This window comes from Atractosteus spatula, chromosome 12 (genome assembly GCF_055471065.1).
Source record: "Atractosteus spatula isolate fAtrSpa1 chromosome 12, fAtrSpa1.hap1, whole genome shotgun sequence".
Classification (NCBI taxonomy): Eukaryota; Metazoa; Chordata; class Actinopteri; order Semionotiformes; family Lepisosteidae; genus Atractosteus; species Atractosteus spatula.
In genome coordinates this window covers 11993316-12013544 of record NC_142717.1, presented here as the reverse complement: position 1 = coordinate 12013544, position 20229 = coordinate 11993316, and the positions used below count along the sequence as shown (strand labels likewise).

General features: G+C 34.6%; 1 protein-coding gene across 1 annotated transcript in view; it reads left to right on the top strand.

The window, feature by feature from the left end:
- Nucleotides 1-20229, top strand: part of gabbr2 (gamma-aminobutyric acid (GABA) B receptor, 2) — a 336240-nt gene that overhangs the window by 74855 nt on the left and 241156 nt on the right. Inside the window, exon 2 of the mRNA XM_088929017.1 lies at nucleotides 15648-15785. Coding sequence (XP_088785143.1) covers nucleotides 15648-15785 — 138 coding nt within the window. The remainder of the gene's footprint in view (nucleotides 1-15647; nucleotides 15786-20229) is intronic.

Sequence of the window (20229 nt, the reverse complement as noted above, 5' to 3'; positions counted from 1 at the left end):
CTCAGGTGATGCATGAGATCCTTTAATACACTCGTAAAAACTTAGAGCTAATCTGCCTCCAAATGAGGTTCTGTCAAAAAAAAGACCTGATGAATAGCTTTCATTAGACAAGCCATTACTGGCTTCCAGCATTTCTAACAGTGCAAGTGAATAGAAGGCCAGTAGCTTCCAATGGGGGTGTCAATACACCGTATTGTAATGGCCCTGAGAACAGCCCCTGGTGAGGGGTGAAAGGGCATTGAATACAAAGTTATTCTACACAAATACGTTGGAAAAAAAAGTGTTATGTGCAAATTCAGAAAAAAAATGCAGAACTGGAGCCATAGCTGAACAATTAATGTACAATACAGTTTTCGCCGGTGTTAGTGGAAAAACAAATTCCTCAGCCTCATTCTAAGGTTACTTCCACATTTTATTTCACAGTAAAGGACTTTAGTTGGGGGAATGGGGGATAGGTCTGTGGGTGCTCTTTTACCGCACGCAGATGATTCACTTAGGACAGACAAACAACATAATCAGAAGGAATTTACTGAATTTGCTCCAGTAGTGTATGGTTTTATACTGTACATAACAGTTTCATGTTTGTTATTTTATTTTCTTCCTTTACTATTAATATTAAAAAAGATACACAATAAGATGTTTAAGAAGATATTGGATGGTTCATACTGCATGTTTTTGATTTTGATTGAATTTTTTAGCAGTACAGATTGTATTTCTGTTGTCAGTAATAACTCTTCTGTTTTATTTGTAAAAATGTGAAGAAAAAGTATTATTGAATTCATATTAAGAGTATAATTAGACCAGAAACTAATGTTGAAAAGGTGATTTATGTACAGTACTACAATCTATAACAAATGTCATTGTTGTTCTGTTTTGTTTTATTCTGTCAGTTGTGTTGTTCTGTAGCCACAATGTAAAAACTCTCCATGCATTTAGCATTATGGCTAAAATGAAAATTTAAGGAACACACACTATGTTAATTTATCATAATGGTCTATTACTAGACTTACTGTTTTGAAAATAAAATATACAACAACATTGCCAGACAGATTAAGTTTTAGGTTCAGTGCTTGCACCTAATTGCACTTAATTGCAAGTTGCAAGTTGATTGAATACATATTAATTAATACAAGTAATTGTAGCCAGCAGCTATATCACCCTGCAGCTCTCAACTGGCTACCCACTGAAGCTAAGCAGAGTTGAGCCTGGTCAGTACCTGGATGGGAGACCTCCTGGGAAGCTATGGTTGCTGCTGGAAGTGGTGTTAGTGGGACCAGCTGGGGTGCACCCACCCTGTTGTCTGTGTGGGTTCTAAAGCCTCAGTATAGTGGGGGGGATGCTATACTGTAGTGGGTGCTGTCTTTCAGATGAGATGTTAAACCTCAGTGGTCATTAAAGATCCCTGGGCATTTCTTGATAAGAGTAGGGAGTTATCCAGGTGTCTGGTCCAAATTTCCTCCCTCGGCCTTTACCGTGGCTCCCGTGTATTAGTGACTTGCACTTGCCCTGCGACGGACTGGCGTCCCATCCAGGTGTACCCTGCCTTACGCTCATCGCTTACTGGGTAGGCTCTGGTTTTCTGTGACACTGTATGGTATAAAGCCGTTTGGTACATGACATGACATGACAAGTAATTATATAAGGATTCTTTAAGCGATTCAAAGTTGTAGAATTGTCTTGGTTGCAAGTAAATTCAGTTTCCAAGCACATGGAAAGAAATTACAATGAATGAATGAATGGATCGATTGATCGATCAATGGATCGGTCGATCAATTAATCAAACAATTTTCATTTACTAATTATGATAATTATGACATCATTAATTTAATAAATACAATGGTAACCTGTATTAGCTGGGTGATGCAAAATTTCGCAGTGCAACATCACATGTTTACAGTACATTGCAGGCATTAACACTGGTCAGTTTTAATGTTGGTTTGTTCCCTGAGGAGTTATTGATCTGCAGCTGCAACACGTTGCACAGGGGAAAGTGTAGGAACAGAACCTGTGAAAATTTGATTCATCGTTGTACTGGAAATCTGCTGTGTATATTTGTTTGCTTGAGAAACCTTTTCAATCTCTCTGTTTAATGTTTTCCATCATGAGTGGCAGCATAACAATACATTGCAGAGGCATTAAAATTTAAAAAGAGGCATAGAAGAGAAACAGGATTTCTCTACAAAAGGCAATGGGCTTTAAGTAATAACCTGTCCTGCTCAAGACTATACATCAAACCACAGATAAATGTCAGAAAAATAAAAACTAGAGACTAGATAAACAGAAGCCTTCTTCCAGTGTTTTCCAAATACTGTTTTTTTATATCACAAGTTATATCACAGACAGTTTTATTTTAAAGGCTGGCTGTGTGCTACAATGATAAATACTTGTCCAATCCAACATACAAAAGAAACCTGAAAATCTTAGAGATACAATCAACATCTCAGCAACAAAACAATATATAAAAAATAAAAGCAAATTATCTAATTATTTACAAGGCTATCCCGTCTCTTTTTTTTCAAATTTGTAGGGTGATCGATATTATTATGATGACATTACACCTACATTATGATGTGTTAACTATTTCGGATGATATGGTTCTGTTGAGTTTATTGTTAATGGGTTGGAAAAGGAGATTGGTTAGGCTTCCACTCTGTGGCTTTTTTTCACTTTAGTTTATGTTATCAAGGGTTAGCTAAGGAGTGAACTGAGCAGACATGAACATTTTCTTGATTATCTGTGTGCTGCACGCCAAAGTGTGAAGTTTGAGAGTGAGCAGAGTGAGGTACAGTAATGTCACCCGATTAGTAAACCTAGAAGTACTGACAAGTGAAACACTGAAGCATTTATACTTTGAAAATACCTTATTAAACTCCCTTAATAATGATCTAAAGTTAGGGTAACTTACTTTATTTTCTTTTCCTCATGGAAAAAATTCTGAAGAGGATGTGAATCTCAAAACACAAGAGGCTTCTGGCCAAGAGATAATTGCCTACAGATAATGTCCTCTGTTCCTTATCCCAGTCTTTATTTTAATGGTCTTTTAAGTCTGTTTTGTACAAATCAGCACATTATGGTGTTCAGGAAAAAATGTTTAAGTCTGAATCTGACTTTTTAATACCGTTTTTAATAGTTTTATGGGCATGGATAGCTATTTGACATTTTAAAATTGCCTTCAGATCTCCAGGCAAAGTAGTTTACATTAAATAGTTTGTCTCTAAGAATCATATCATCTCCGTTATTTTGGCTAGTTTTTATTATTATTAAAATCTACTACTTTTTGAGGGCTGCTAGATTTATTTTTTGGAAGTAAAGATAATTCAGAAAAATAGGATAATAAAAGAGCTTTTATGCCTTAAGTCTATTTTATATATTAATTATTTTGCAAAGTATTTTAATTATATGTCTTCAGCAGAGCACACATGAATAGAGCTGTTTAAGATGTTATCCTGTGGGTCATTCAGTTGATTTGTCTGTTCATCATCTCACTGTACATCTTATATTAAAATACTTAGGATTTGATTTTGTAATATGAGAATGAAACAACTGATTCTTATATAAAGCAAAACTCAAAATGGGCCAAATCTTGAAATTGCTCATAACAATCACCATATTGAATGGTATTGCTTGTAACCTACTGTGAAAGGGTTAAATGTGATCTTGTAAAAGTGACTAAGTGGTTTTTAAAATGCGACAAATTACCAAGACACGAAATAAAATTAATGCTCAATTAAAGTCTCTTAAACATGTTTCTACACCATGATCATCTTAATTACGGAAATCATTTTGCTACATAAAGTGGGCCTGGCAGTATATATTATCTTTTATACTTCAACAAGTCAATGCATAGTGGTTTTAAGCATTACACTGTAAGAAGCCGAGATATACTGATAATAATTTGAGAAAAAACCTTACAACACAGCTATCTTTGGGACACAAGCAACTGGAATCTTTTAGTCATGAACAGAGAAGACTGCAAGGGGACTTGATACAAGTATTTAAAATCCTCAAGGGCACTGACAAAATCAACCCAGTGGACTCTTTCAGAATGCACAGTGAAATACGAACCAAAGGACATAAAAGGAAATGTTGCGGAAGTGAATTTAAAACCGAGAACAGAAGACAATTATTTACCTAAGGGGTTGTGGCAGTATGGAACAAACTACCAAGCTATGTTGTAGAAGTCAATACTCTACAGTAGCTTCTTTTAGGAAACAGCAGGATGGTTGGTTGGACAATTGAATTAATTACCTGTTAAACACCAGATGGGCTTGATTGATCATTTGTATCCTTTCTTATGATTCTATGTTACCAATTTCAGAGTGACATGAGCGATATCCATACAGGTGCCCCTTGTCACTGACACAATGGCATAAGAATACTTCTTTGCTCCCAGATACAGTAATGTAGTGACAGTGAATAAGAAAACATAGAAGATTGACTCAAAATGTGTGATCATCTCAAAAGACAATGCTGTTTGATTTTCAAGTATTATACTGGAAATGCATATCATCAAATTACCCCCCCCCCCCCCCCCCCGAACCAGAAAACATAGCAGAAAATTCCAAAACACAAAACACATCTCCACCATTTTCTGCCCATTCCAGATCATGCTTTGACTGTATACTTTTCAACAAATAAGTAGCAGCAGCTGTGGATTCAAGCTGGCTGTTTAGGTTAATTAACAGGGTGGAAAATAAAAACGAAAAAATATAAAAACAGAAAAAGAAAATAATATGTGCTTGCACCTACGCATCTACTTGCTTAGAGTCATTTTTTATTTTAAACATTTTTTTTCTATTTCTCACCAGTTGTGCACCAGTTCTGTACAGTAAGTATAGTTTCCTGTTTACTGTTCCTGTTTACCCCTGCACTCTGTGGTTGTCACACATTAACTCTTCTTGCCATTTACCTCCCAACATACTTTTCTAACTTGAAGAGTATTTATGAATATACAGTACAATTGTAATAAATTACATTCAATCCTTTAGCCATTGACTACTTCTCTGGTACACTCTGTCAGGACCACATTTTAAAGAACCAGATTCACTGATCTATCAGCTACTGGTCTTCTACTATTCTAGTCATTACTGGACTAGAAGAAAGTCTTTGTATTTGTAGTATTAGTATTTTCTAAAGAGTGTTTACCAGTAAAATAAATGATGTGACTTTGACATAATAATTTATCCAAAATACTGTAAGTTGGTGCTCCAGAGGCAGGGCTTGCCAGGGACAAACTGGGGTATTCTGACATATACATCAACAATACTTAAACTATACTGTATGTACAGTACAATGTCATTCTGGAAAGTCCGTAATGAGACAGTATAGGGTTAGATGTAGCATCTGAAAGTATAAATTCATCATTTATGCCAGAACATCAGTGAAGAAAACATTATCATTATACAGTACTAGGCCTCTGCTTCCCAAATCAACACAATAAGATACTCCTCTGCTACATTCTGTTAGGGTCAATCTTTAAAAGAAACCACATTGCCTGATCTATCAACTACTATACCCAGACTTCCATATCAGCCTTTTCTAAAATATTTCAAAAAACATCTTCAGTCAACTGTCTTGAAAGGAGATTTACTTTTCAATTACAGGTCTACTGTAAATTGTTTCATGCTATTAACTTAAGTTAAAATGATAGTAAAATATTCCCACTGTAATATTTTATTTTAAAAGGTAACGTAGATTGCTCAAAATGTAGGTTTTAGTTCAGGTGGCTTTTTAAAATTTGCTCTGGTTTCTTCTTGTAAGTTTTTTTTCTTATCAGCACTTTGAAACCAGTATAGCTCTGGTTAATCAATATTCACTATCTCAAAATGTTTTCAGATAACTCATAAGAGTCTAAATAGAATTTAAAACTTCAACAGAGAACCATCTGAAGAATAGATTCATGGTATAACCTGAGGAGCAGTTATGAAAAATACCTTTTTTTATTCAAAACTGTAATGGTCAAATTCAAACTTGCTACTGTACATGTACATGTGCTGTATAAGCCAAGGAAGTAAGATATCAGCAAAAACTACAAATATAAATATATTAATTGCATAAGTGTTTATCTTTCCACATCGCTGCATAGTGTAAGCACCTTAAACAGAAATTTCACCACTTTGTGCAGTGTGATCGAAAGATTTTGGATGGACTGAAATCTTTAAGTCTTGACAGACAGTAGATTTTGTACTGGACAAAGTCAAGTCAAGTCATTTACTAGGTCACTGAAGGACATACAGGTACAGTCTGTCCATTCTCTTCTAAGACCACTTCAGTATAGTGCAAAAATACTGTATATATTTTCCAATGCAGTTGTATATTGTTCATATTGTTATGAAGAGATTGGGATATCATAACAGTGACTGCTCTGAGACATACTGTACTATTTTGCAAATTTTTCAATTTCACTTTTGGTTTCTCAGTGGAATCCTTAACCAGTTTCTTGCTTGCCTTGTTTCTTGGTAGCGGATGGGTGGTACAATGTTTTTCTGGTTGACTATCTTTTACTCTTCAATTCTCTTCTAACCTTTTCCAGACATATGCTTTTTGGTCTTCACCAATAGTTTGTTTCATCTTTATGTGTGTTGTGGCTTGAGCTTCAATATCTAACTGAGGAAACCTACAGATACATACACATTTACTCTTAATTAAAGGAATTATACAGTGGGTTATATATGCTATATTATTACTAATAGTTACATATTGCATGTTTGTGTTGTATCTTTTTGGAGCTTCTGTGGTTCAACTGTAATTAAAATCTACAACCCAAAAAAAGTGTCACTTTTCAGTGTTTTACCATGTTAGGAAACTGTTCAGTATATTGAGTAAAATAGAAAACCTGGTGCTGATGACTTTTTACTTTGGATTATTTTGCTAAATTCAACAAGCATTCTGAAACACTATAGGTTTTGTAGACAAAATGAAGAATCATCAATAAGTTACATATTTTCATTGATATTTGGTATTTTGTTTATTCTGACTGCAGATATACAGTAATTTCTGCACGAGAAGTGATAATCATCATTATTTTGTTCTTGTGATACTGTGACAGTAGCAATACAGATAAAGAATACTGTATCCATTTTATCAGACTGTAAGGTCAGAAATGCCTTAGATTTTAGAGATAATGCTGCTTTATGATTTAACATTCATGGATTTTTGATAAACCAACAGATATTGTATGTCGTCATCTGTGTTGCAAAAACATGCAGCAGAACACATAACAAGCTTACGGTCTAAGCCTGTTCATTCTATCCAGATATAACAGATTGCCAATAAACATAATTTCTTTAAAGTGATTAAATCTAGCCAATTTATTTTGATCTCATGGTGTGAACCCTAACCCTGCACCAATTACATAGGCAAACTAAACCAATTGGCTGTTGAAGCCCTTTATATTAGAGTACTGCTGTCTACTGATGCTATTTTTATATACCATTTCAATAGCAATAGTTATAAGAATGTAACATCTGGTCAGGCTTGGAGCTGATCCTGTTTCCAGCTGCAGCATGGCTTTATAAATAGTTCATAGGTTTTTACAATTATTTTTATTTTAATGCGACTGCATTATTGCATGGATGGAACATCTACTGTATGAATGAATTGTCTCTCTGCAGCACCCTTCCCGTCACAATGGATTATGTATACTTTAAAGGCTAATCAATACATCTATTGACCACAATTACAGCTCAGCAAGCTTATAAAACCCCATGATAGGGAAAGTGCATTTAGGGCCGTTTGTTCATTGCTACAGGATATTCCAGATGCCATGGAGAAAATTGTGAAGAGATTAATTTAATAATTTGGCTTTGTTCACTCTGTGCTGAACATTAATGAAATTTTGAGGGAAATAAATCTACACCTTGTTTTATTCTTAAATACGTTTTGCTTTTCTTATTTGAAATAGTGGAGATAACAATGTTTTTAGTTATTAGGTATGATTGCATGCATAACGTTATAACTTTAATTTATGATATATACAGTATAGTCCTTTGCGAAACTTTGGGAATGCATAAATAAATATCCACTATACCTCCACATTTTAAAGAGTATTGTCTTTCCTGAATGAATTCATGCAACCATCCAAAGAAATTCAATTAGGGGTTTCAGTGCAATGAAGCATGACAAAGAAGAAATTCTCTCATTTGACAAGGAAAATTATTCTCAGAAAAGTTATCTTGTCTTTATACATTGTGTACATTCCAAAAGACACCATACTTCTTTTCATAATTTTCTGAGCACAGCAATGCCTTTACTGGAAAAAGAGGTCTTAATCAGTTAAATTACTTTTTTTTTTTACTGAGCCATAACAGCTCACAGGCAGTACTTATAAATGCATACTGAATATCTGCAGATGATCATTAACTATGATGATCATCACTAGTATTTTCTAATCCTGTCTAATTGGGTTAATTCTTATTATTTCTATAAAATAAGGTCTAGCATTATAGAATTATTTACCATTGATCTGGAGAGGAATATAAATCAGACATACAGTATCTCAAGCTAGAAAGAAGCACGAGTTGCTCAAATAGTGTGCTGTGTAATTCATTGTAATACAAATCTGTTCTGTAACCATACAGTAGATGCACATTATGTTAGTCTAACAGGGAACAAGATATCTGTACAAACATCCAGCAATTGACAGCATTGAAAGACCTTTCCTTGCCCAGTATACTGTAGTTTAACTAAATCCAAAATGCACCAATCTTCATGAAACATAATGTAAACATTTATACACTATAATTGTACTCATGTATGTTAATTTACTCTGAGAACACGTAGTAACAGAATAAAATATCATTACCTATGCTCAGAAATAGTTTTATTTTGAACTGTTAACAATTTTGGGCTCACTGTAAGTTTAACTTTTGATTTCACCCCAGGGCCAGTAATAGAAGCTGACAGTCTAAGGTTTTTTAGACCCTGATTAGATCAGGCTTCACTCTGACAGTCACAGCACAAGAGCCATTTCAGCTTCCACCTATAAGCAAGGGAAGGAGAAACCCCAACCAACAATAAAAACAGCTTTTAAGACCAAGTGTTTGTCCCTGAGGTTTGGGTATGATAGATCTTTTGCTTCTGTTGTTTTTGTGCAAACATTGCATCTGGGAATCAAGACCGTTCACCCTTAAATTTGGTTTTCCACCTTTAAATTCCCAGGAGGCTTTTTACACAGTTGGACCTGCCATTGACAGATGTATAGATAGCTATTAAAGCCTTGGGGAAACAAAACAAAAACAAACGCGAACCAGATACATTTCCCTTCTGCTCAAAATACCATATCATATTAAACTTACATAGAAATTCCTGTAGTTTTTTTTTTCTCAAACTTACTTTCCACATACTGTAGTAGGGACTGAACACTTATCTCAACAGAACTGTGCAGGTTCTGTATGCCTATTAACTGAGCATATTTATACTATTTCACTTAAATATGATTTTTGGGTAATATACTATATATGGTAAAAAGAGACCAAAACCCTGGCTGTAGACAAAGAGTAAACAATCTTTTTGCTAGATCTGTTTCCAAGTGAGGCCTTTAATCTTTGCTGGAGATTTTGAAAGAGCACAACAACCTGGGTTTGTTTTAGGAGGGTCGCTGTTATCATGAATAAGGACATTTTTAGTACAGTATGTGGTGCTTGACTGAATCACATTTCCTACTGGTGGCTGTTTTGTGTGCAGCCATTTGGAATTGACCGGTGAGACTGACTGTTGTCAGCTTTTCTTCATTACCATTTGATATATTGCCATATTCTGATTAGCATTAATACTATCCAGCATTTCTCTAATTGACTCTAATTCACTGTTTGTTGGATAAGCAAATATGCCACAACAGTGATTTATCCTAGCTGGATCATCTCTAAAGGGACAGGAATACTGTACAGTAAACACAGGAATACAGTGGCTCAGTCTGTAAGGTGGGACTCTATGGTAATAAACCATATATCATGGTTTCAGTTTGGGCTTTAAGAACCATGTCAGTAGGCAACTGGAACTGACATTACCTGGTAAGAGACACAAGACTGACCAAGTGCTGACAGGGTCTGATGGGCTGGAGTTGGTCTGCAAAACATGTTATGGCTGTGCTGCAGTGGCCTGTGTCTTTTACTGGGTATCTGTTTGTTAGCTTGAGACCTTCACCATTCATTCAGCGTTATATCTTCTGAGGACACTGTGTGATTTGCAGTGTGAGTTAGTGAGAGTTTTGGAGTAAGCTGGGAATAGACCTATTCCTGTTACCGTAGATGCAGAGACAGTTTGGATGACAATTGACAAAGCACATTTGAATGAATGTCTGGGGTATAACATTATTGAGCTAGAAGAAATTCTTTGTATTTTTAGTATTAGTATTTGCTAGAGACTACTTACTTGTAAAATAAGTGATTTTGATACTGGTTGTGATTTTGACAGGTACTGCATAAATATCGATACTATGTGTACAATGCCATTCTGGAAAGTCCATAACCGGAAAGTCTAGAGTTAGATGCAGCAGTTGAAAGTATGAATTCATCATTTGTGCCAGAACATCAGCAAAGAAGGTACACTCAGTGTATTAGGCCTCTGTTGTTAATCCTGGCATCATCACACTGCTTCCCAAATCAACACAATAAATGGTTACTAGAGCTACTTATCCATCTTTACTCAAACAATGTACAGGTACTGTACTCTATTAATATACAGTACAAATAAATTGCAGATTAACATGATATGGATGATACTAAATGCCCTGAATTGTATTGAATAGCCCCTTTCCTCAAAAGCAGTGCTGCATCCTCCTATGCAGAAGTAGACTGTTATGATGTATCTACTTAATAATATTTTTGCCAGAAAAATACCAAGTGATGCTTTCCACAAAAAAAAGTGCAGCTCCTCTATAATAATAGCTAGGCATTTTGCTGGAATTCCTATTAATCCACATTTTACGGTTCCTTGTACAGAGACATTGGTGAGTCTCACTTCAGCTAAATGTGACTTGACAGGTATAGCCGCCTTAGGCAGCCGTAGTAAACACAGTTAGTAATGACTGTGAACACTGTCACAGAAGTCATTTTAATGCTCTTCCCTTTTTAAGTTTTCTGAAATACTCCTACGCTTCTTGCTCAGTTTGACTGTGTTAGAATGCTTAGATCTTTGAGAGAGGGTCTGAAAGCGTTTGGAAAATAACGCAGCACATATTAAGGGAGTGGACCTGTGTAATAGCTTTACTATTCCACACTGTGACCTGTGAAAAATGCATTTTTTTAATTCTTGTTTATATAAGCTGTTATTTCTTTTTTCAATGGTCGTTATTTTATGCCATATTTGACCAAAATATCAAATATGATGTACAGAACATGAAGTGCCACATTACTAGAAAAATCTTTAAACACAGAATTGTGAATAATATTTAAATTTGCATTTTATAAAGTGGAATACAATATTATACACAATATTAATAGCAATATTTGTTCACATTTGGGCTTTTAAAGGCACATTACTCGAAAAGGCATAAATCTTCTTGCTACTTTAGCAGTGAAAAATGCAAGCAAATACTGTAATAGTGTTCCCTATCTAGCTGGATTTTTCAATGAGAATTTTTATTTTTTTTTATTTTATTTTATTTTTAGACATTCAAATAACAGTAGAAGGAAAACATCTTAAGTCTGATAGTGGGGGATGTTTATTTACAAAGCTCAGAGATCCAGTAATAAATCGAGTGAATGGTAAAAAGTTAAGTCCACACCACTCACCTGGTTCTTATAGCATTAAACAGACTACAAAAACATGCCAGCCCCTGGATGGGGCACCAGACTATTACAGGGATTGTCCAATTGTCAGTACAACAGCATGCACACTATTCTGTCTCCCAAAGCCAGTGAATGAAGTGTTATTAATGTCACACATAAAAATCCTTGCAATGGAGCAGTGTCACTTATATAGTCTTCCACTGCAGGTGCCTAATTAGGTCTGCTTCACAGATCAGCATGCTGAGTGAGTTATTAAAAATAAAGCCTCTAGTCAAGCGAACTTTGAGTGAGCAAGTCTTTCTGTTCTGTGCCTTCTCATACTGGCACACAGTCCAGTCCCTGCAACTGGTATTAGAAACGACTTTGTGGAAATGCAATGACAAAATGAATAAATCACATTTTGTACTAAGTGGTCTCAGTTTTGGAGACTGGAAACACGTGTTGAATTATTACAACCTTTAATACAATCCTTCTGGATTGTTCTTTGCTTTATATCATGTACTGTTTATCCAAATCAGTTGAGCGAAGTTCTTTCTTCACGGTATTGTATTTTCTTACCTAGATTAAATGCAATTTATTTTCTAGATCACTCCTTTTTTATTTATAAATGTTTTTTTCTAGAGTTTGTCAATGGAACTCTTCCCCTTACGATTCAGTTAATTAACAGTATTTTATCTCTGTGTGGACATTGTTATATTTGCTGCACATATAGCTATTTTTTAATTCTGCATTTTTGTTAAGTATAAGTATTTTCTAATATTTCAAATACATACATTTTAATGAATTAATTATTTTGTATTCCATGATATTTTTAGATATTATACAATTTAAAATGTCAAGCTCTGTTAATGTACTGTAGTGGTGCCTACATTTTCTGCAAAGTGGAGCTTTGAAAAATTAACCTTGCATTGTTTTTTTATCCATGTATCCAGAAATAGCTGTATTTTCATTAATTTATTTTTCACAGGCCAGATAAGACTACTGGTGTTCCTTAACAACAATGAGAAATGTCCAAAAGTATACTCCTCAGTTTTTCAATATCAATGCTAACTACCTATTTCGTTTAAATTCCAATTTTAGAACTCAAACCTGAAATTACAAACCGCTGGTTTGGATTTTGGTTTTTCATTGCTCAGAACTTTCATAGTCTGGTTACTTCAACGAAAATATGTTTTTTGTGGTCTTATTTAGTTTTACACCCAAAACCTTTAACTGCATGAATTTCCTAATACTTGAGATCTGATAGAAAAATACTAACATAAATTCTAAAACTGTGAACAGAAAATTGGTGTCACGTACCCTGTTTTTTAAATAATGCCTTTCAGGATCTGAACTCATTCTCTTACATTAGTCCAAACTCTGTCAATAGGTTTTGATTAATAGCCTGTACGATGCTACGCCCAGTAACAACTAAATATAGCTGTCAATGACAGTTTCACTTCTTCCTTCATTTATCTTTTCAAAGTGTCGCGCTGGTTTCCATAGTGACATGATGAAAGCCAGGAAGAAACACTGTGAATCTGGTCTTAAAAAGAAATTACATAATGGAGAGCACCAAAGTTGATGGTAGAAAACATATCATGAAGTGATTGTTGGTAGAACTACAGTAAGCTCATCTCAAAGTAATGCGATTAATCATTCAGAGTCACTTAAGAAAACAGATTATTGCAGAATATTCTGGAAGAGGCTATCTTACAAGGCCCTGCCTCAGTAGTGCCATTGCCACTGAAATTTTTAATTTAACAAAACTGATTTGTAAAAATATGGTATTGTCCGTTGTTTTTAGACAAGAAATTGCTTCTTTGGTTTTAAAGGACATGCAAAGGCAATACCATTTTATTTTTGTAATTCATTTAGTGAATTGTATCAGGAGCTAATAATTGTACCAGTATTCAGGTTTTAGGCTGAAATAATTCGTTATACTGTGTGGTTTAAGTATGGAGATAAAAGAATGTTGCAATGTGAACTTTGCATGAATTTAAATTATTGCATTTCTTTTAAGATTGAGCATATTTTTCTTTAGCAAAAAGACATGCTAGATCCTAGATATCGCAGCATTTGTAACTATTACATTGTTGTCACACAGAAGCTAACCACTTACTTTCTGTTATTTTCCTAAATCGTCTTGTCTGGACACAGTCTTAAAGCATACTTACTGTACAGTATGACCCAATGTGAGTTTACATTTGTGCAAGCCACAGTATTTAATGAGTTTAAATCGCACCATTCCAAAAAATGTGACTCTTTTTGAATCATGCTTGATGCTGTTTCTTTCTCAAGAAATGAAACCATGATAAAATTGAATACAGAAATCATAGGTAGTAGGAATGCAAAGAAAACCCTGAGACTCATGGTGAACTTAACAAAGCCAGATCATAAGTGGAATTTAATTAAATGGAGGATGAGGCCAGTAAGAGCTGTACAGCACTATCACCGTGAATGGAGTGCAAATAATTTGATGGGAAGTGTTTACTGGAATAGAAAATCATTAAAAACTCAGAAAATCAGACTAAAATTAGTTATCAGCTCATATTGCAATCAATATAGACACTCCACATTTTTTTTTCCCTGAAGCCAAGTGTGTTGTTATGGTGATTTGAAATTTTTCCACTTTGAAACAATACTGGAATGGCCCTCCTGGAAAACATTACTGGACAGTTTAATTTTGTTTATAGAATTAATTAATAAACAGAGCCATAGAAAAATGTTATTTATTTTTAAAAAATGCAACGTGCTCTCATTCTTTCATGGCAGGAAATGAACAAATTAAACTGAAGCACAAAGAGAATATATTCAGAATATATTACTGACATACTGTAAACAGAATCTGTAAAGAGAATTCCAGATTTTAGTGGAATTTTACTTTCTGCAAAATACGGAATAGTGGCACAGTGGTTAGCATTGTTGCTTCACAGTGCTGTGGCCCTGGGTTCAATTCCTTGGGTGCTATCCGTGTGAAGTTTGTATGTTCTCCCCATGTTCATGAGGGTTTTGTCCAGGTGCTCTGGTTTCCTCCCACCATCCAAAGACATACTGGTAGGTTAATTAGATTCTAGAAAAAGTGGCCCTGGTGCGAGTGTGTATGTCTACAGTATGCATCTGCCCTGCTGTGGACTGGTCCACTGTCCAGGGTGTATCCTGCCTTGTGTCGTTTGCTTGCTGGGTTAGTTCTGGCTCCTCTGTAACTGAACTAGATCAAGTGGTTAGAGAACAGATGGATGGATGAAACAGTATTTTAGGAAGCAAAAAAAAAGTCAATTTTGATGCTATAGCTTCCTGCCTATGACGTTTTAAGAGAGTGTAATGATTAGCATGTAGTTTTCCATTTATTCTATATATATACTGTCCATTAAAGACAAATGTGTTGATGCATTACTGTATATTGCTCTCCATGAAGCTTTATATTATAATATTGATCTTTTGTTGATTTTCACTAAATAAAACAGTCCAGAGAGTATAGACTTTGAGTAATCATATATATTAATATACACTGTATATATATAATATAACAGTTCAGGTGGGTAGCTGCGTCAGTATGCGTAGTCTGAAAAGGAACAAGTAATAGGTTTGTTCCATGCTGAAAAGAGAAGAGAGGAAACACAATGTTTCGGCTGTGAAGCCACACAGCATGGAATAAACCTATTACTCGTTACTTTATTTAATATAATTATATATAACATATTACATCAGTAATATTTAGTAACATTTTGGATCTTGGGTTTATGCTTTTACAAATTAAACATGTAAACATGCAGCAGACCAATTAAAAATAAATAAAAACAAATCTATCCTCCTACTGTATCTACAGTATGTGTAGACCACCATTAAATGTGCACAACCAAGTATCACCTTTCTGTACTCTTTAAAGACACTAACTTTAATCTAATATATAACAATTTTTATTTACTTCTTTTGTAGTGTGACAATGCCAAGGGATTGAGGGCGTTCTTTGATGCCATATGCTTTGGTCCAAAACATTTAATGATCTTTGGGGGAGTTTGTCCATCAGTGACGTCGATTATCGCTGAGTCACTGGGAGGCTGGAACCTTGTGCAGGTAAGAACTGCTAACTAATCTCTGCAGCTGGTTCTTGGTAGTCTTGTACAGTATGTGATATTGTTAACCATGAGAGCCTTCTCAATATGCAGTGTTTTCTTTTTCAGAATGGTTTGGCTTCAGTAGAGCTCAAGGTTTTAAACTACAGGCAGAAAAAAAATGAAAATATTGTTATTTCACAATACATTATTTTAAAAACTAAGTCATGATGCACAACAGAAATTAAGAAAATTTCTGAATATTGTGAAAGGCATAGTTAAATTTACTAGTGGCTCCTATTCATGGTAGATTGGGCTCTTTGATCCAAAGCATTATTGGTTGTAGCCTAGGTACTGTCAATAGCTAACTGTGGCTAGTTGTGGTGAACAGCTAGCACTGTGCTGTTGGTATTGATTAATCAAAGACTGGAGCAGCCTGTCTCCATTTTCTCATTATTCTCTTATGGGTTTTTGCTTGGAGTTGAGACTTGAAGACAGATGATGATTCCAAACTGGGAGGCTGTTTGATAAAAATAGTTGGCGATTCGAAATTTTCCGAAATTTAAAATGAAATTCGAAAAATGGGAAAATCTGAAAACCTAAATGAGATGGGGGGGGGGATATCATTTTCGATCTATCAACAGCTGCCAATCTTCTTTTGTCCTCTTTTCTTGTGACAATGCTATTAGATCTTATGTTAGAAATGGGGAATGTTTTTTATTCGTGTTTCTGCTCTTGGGTCATTCTTGCTCACATGGTGCTTTCAGATAAACAAAAAAAAGGCAAGGGTAGCTCTTGCTTTCTCTTATCAACAACAGTTTATGTTGTACACCTTGGATTATACAAGTGACAGATAATGTATGGTCCGTTTCTATGGCAACACATACTGTAGCTGAAGGCTACAAAGTAGTCAGGCATTTGACCAGTGGATCCATTTCTGACGAAGGATATGTGAAGTGAAGAAGCCACAAAATATAATGAGATACGATGCAAGGAGAAATTGTGTTGGGGACAGTGAATATTATGTTTTTAATAACAGCATACTAAAGATAGTTTTCTCAATTTATATCAATTGAATTTACATTGATCATACAGATACTTCTACTCAGTATCACAATCTAATTTTTTCATGATTATCACTACAGATTTCTTACTGATTAAGCATTTTTTTTATGATTAAAGTCTGACTGAACTCTGGTTTCAACACGTTGCCTTACTTGAAGATCATCTGTTCTTTCTGGATCCTTATGTGTTTTAATAAAAATGAGAAGTTTATGATGAAATTGAATTTCTTTCTTGCACAGGTTGAAACCTATTTCCTCATCATTCATGAGCAAGTGGGAAAACCTTGCCTGCACTCCACTCTTAAAAAAAAAACATCTGGGTCAATGACACCATTCTAACTAAATATACTGTAGAACGTGAACAGGGTCTTTTTTTTATCTTGGAGATTGTCAAATTCAACCCCGTGTGTTCATTCATGGGCCAATTAGAATAGTTTTGATTCTGCAGACCTTATCACAAACTAGTTAATGGAGGCCCTTAAATAAAATAGTTTGTAAATAATGTTTTATCAACACATCGGCTATTGACCAATTGGCTAAGTAAGTTTATCTGCAATGGCCTACCATAATTTGTTATAATTTCAATAAAACTCGCTGACCATGTCCACACCCCTTGCAAAAGAATTCCCCAGAGATATAGTATCTTGACAACATGTTTACAGGCAATTTAACCTGCAGACAGTGTATCAAAGAGTAAGAACTACTGTGGCAATGGCTATTAGTTATTGAGGATTAAAAGTTGAAGGTGATGGATGCAAAGCACATTTTCACACACAAGCTCCAGCCACAAATCCACCTGAAATTAATTGTTTTGCAGTAGTTAAGCTAACCCCTAGCAGGCTACAGCAAAATCTGAAATCAAAAGTAAATTTTTCGTTTGATACAAGCCATGCAAATGTGATAGGGCAATTGCTACACTGTGGAATACACAGATCTGAAATGTTGACTTTGCCTTTCACTCAATCAGCTTATCCAAACAGATGAACATCTTTCCATAGTGCTTCATTCGAATCAGCAAGAACAGAACCCAATACAGCATGTATTATTTGTTAAAACCTAAAAAAAATAGATGGCTTGTTCTGTTAAATATGAGTTGTTATGCATTAACTTCTAAATATAAAATAATCCCATTTCACAAAAGATCCAAAATCACAGAACTCGGATTCTGATTTCTTTTTATATCTCGTTTAAATGGAAATGAAAGAAGGCTCACTGCACTATCTGAAATTCCCATTCACAGAATGGCTTAAATTACATACATGAATTATACTTGTCATTACAGTCTTTTGAACGGGAACACTCTCTGTGCCAAGTCAGAGTTATAAACACTCTTCAGTGTGGATGTACAGTACAGAGACTATGATAAGGAAACTGTGGATAGCTTATGTTTCTGTCTAGTTTGCGATTAACTGGAAAAAAAAAGTTTATTTGGAAATAAACTATTAAGAACACCCTGATACATCCAGGGCTATATAATAATGATACAATTAAAGTACTTTAGTCATAAACTAAATGTCTCATTAAATTAATGCAGCCCAGCAAGGAAGGAGTGAACATTCCTATTAATTTAAAAATCAGGGGCATTTTGTTGGTCAAGTCTCACAGGGTGGTTATATAGCTGAGACTTGGTTGTGATGAAAAAAAACAACATCTTAATATTTATAGAGTTCTTAATAGATAGTTCAATTTTAACAGGGTGCTGCTGACATACTGTACATGTGTGGAGCTGTAAAGCTGCACAATATTGATACTGTCAGTTGAGGTCTGTGCATTATATCTAATTTCAAGGCTTGTCTTCATTACCATGAATTTACAGGTTGTGAAGGAAAATTCAAACTTGGATGAACACATGAAATGATTGGTACTGTACAGTACATGCAGTATATAAATCAGCTGGAATTTTCTTTAAATGCTCAGGCAAGAATTTAAAACTAGCAGGTTAGTAAAAAATATCACCTTATCGATGTAAAAACTGCAACATTTTACCACAATTCATATAGAATTAGAACTAATTAAGGAAAATAAAGCAATCCATTAGAGTAGTTGAGGTTTTATATTTCATTTATGACCTCAGATAAAAACATGATAATCTGTCACAATTTTGTGCATTGTGCATTTTTTTCTTTCTTTTCCCTTGAACCATTTTATCGATCTTTCATTAGTTGGGTGTATTATGAGGCCTCTTTGATGCTTACTAATTGTTTTTGACTTCTTATGATGAACAGAGCTCATTTTTACTTAAATAATTCCAATTGCTTTTGCAGTGAGGATTAATCTAAGATTGTGCTTCCAAACATGAAATACAGTTTTCCTGTAATATCACCATTAAGTAATAATGACAGATTTTCACCAATTAAATAAAAAAATGGTTGCAAAATGCAGTTGCATTTAATGTTAAGATAGCTAGCAACACATTAACTATAGCAGTGTTGTTGCCAAGGGCAACCAAGAGCCTCCTTTGATAGTAAGAGACAGGCATAGCAGAAGGAATTTCACTAATTACAAGCTGATGTAACATTAACTATTAATGGTGTTCAACAAGACAAGAGTTTTTCAGAGACATTTTTGCATTACAGTCTGTGCTTCATAAAACTGTCAGTCATAATTTTTCCACATGCTTTATTATATCATAGTTACAGTACATTTAAATAATATACAGTATAGATATTTTCAAACATTAAAAACAACATTCTTTTAGGAGAATAGACTTGAAGACATTCTCTTTGTACTGCCTTTAATTTGTTTACAGTCTCATCATAAATATATTTTAGAATGTATTACCTCAACTGTTTATTATAACGACTTCTTCACTAAATAACGAAATATTAAATAACATGAATGTTAACAAAGGTTTTTCCCTTGTGTGTCCTGCTCCTAAAGTTATGCTTTTCTGGGTCGTATTCCTAAAATAAATACCATCTTGAATGCACAATTGAATAAGTAATTGATTTATAATGAGTGCCTGCCATTTTCTCTAATTCAAGGAAGTCATCTGGAAATAAACTTTATCTTGATAGATCATTAACAAATGTGTAAAACCTTTATAACCATTGACTCCATGTATAAATAATCTGATAGGGCTCACTGTGCTCATTGCATTCCTCATGGGTCCAAGAAACATATGTTTTCTATTGTATTTCTCAAACTGTAGCTTATTTTAGAATTTAAGTGGGTTACAAACAAAACTGAAAGAGTTTAGAAACGCAGCCCTGGATTTAAGATACAGCGTTAGCTGGGATAAAGCTAGGTAAAGGTTTTAACTCTGGCATCATTTCAAAACAAAGTTGCTCCTGCAACTTTTTTAAAGTGATGCTTATACAGTACATAAGATCAATATCTGGTAAGTGCACCATTATCTCAATAACAGCATAGACATGGCCAGAAATTAAAACAACACACAGG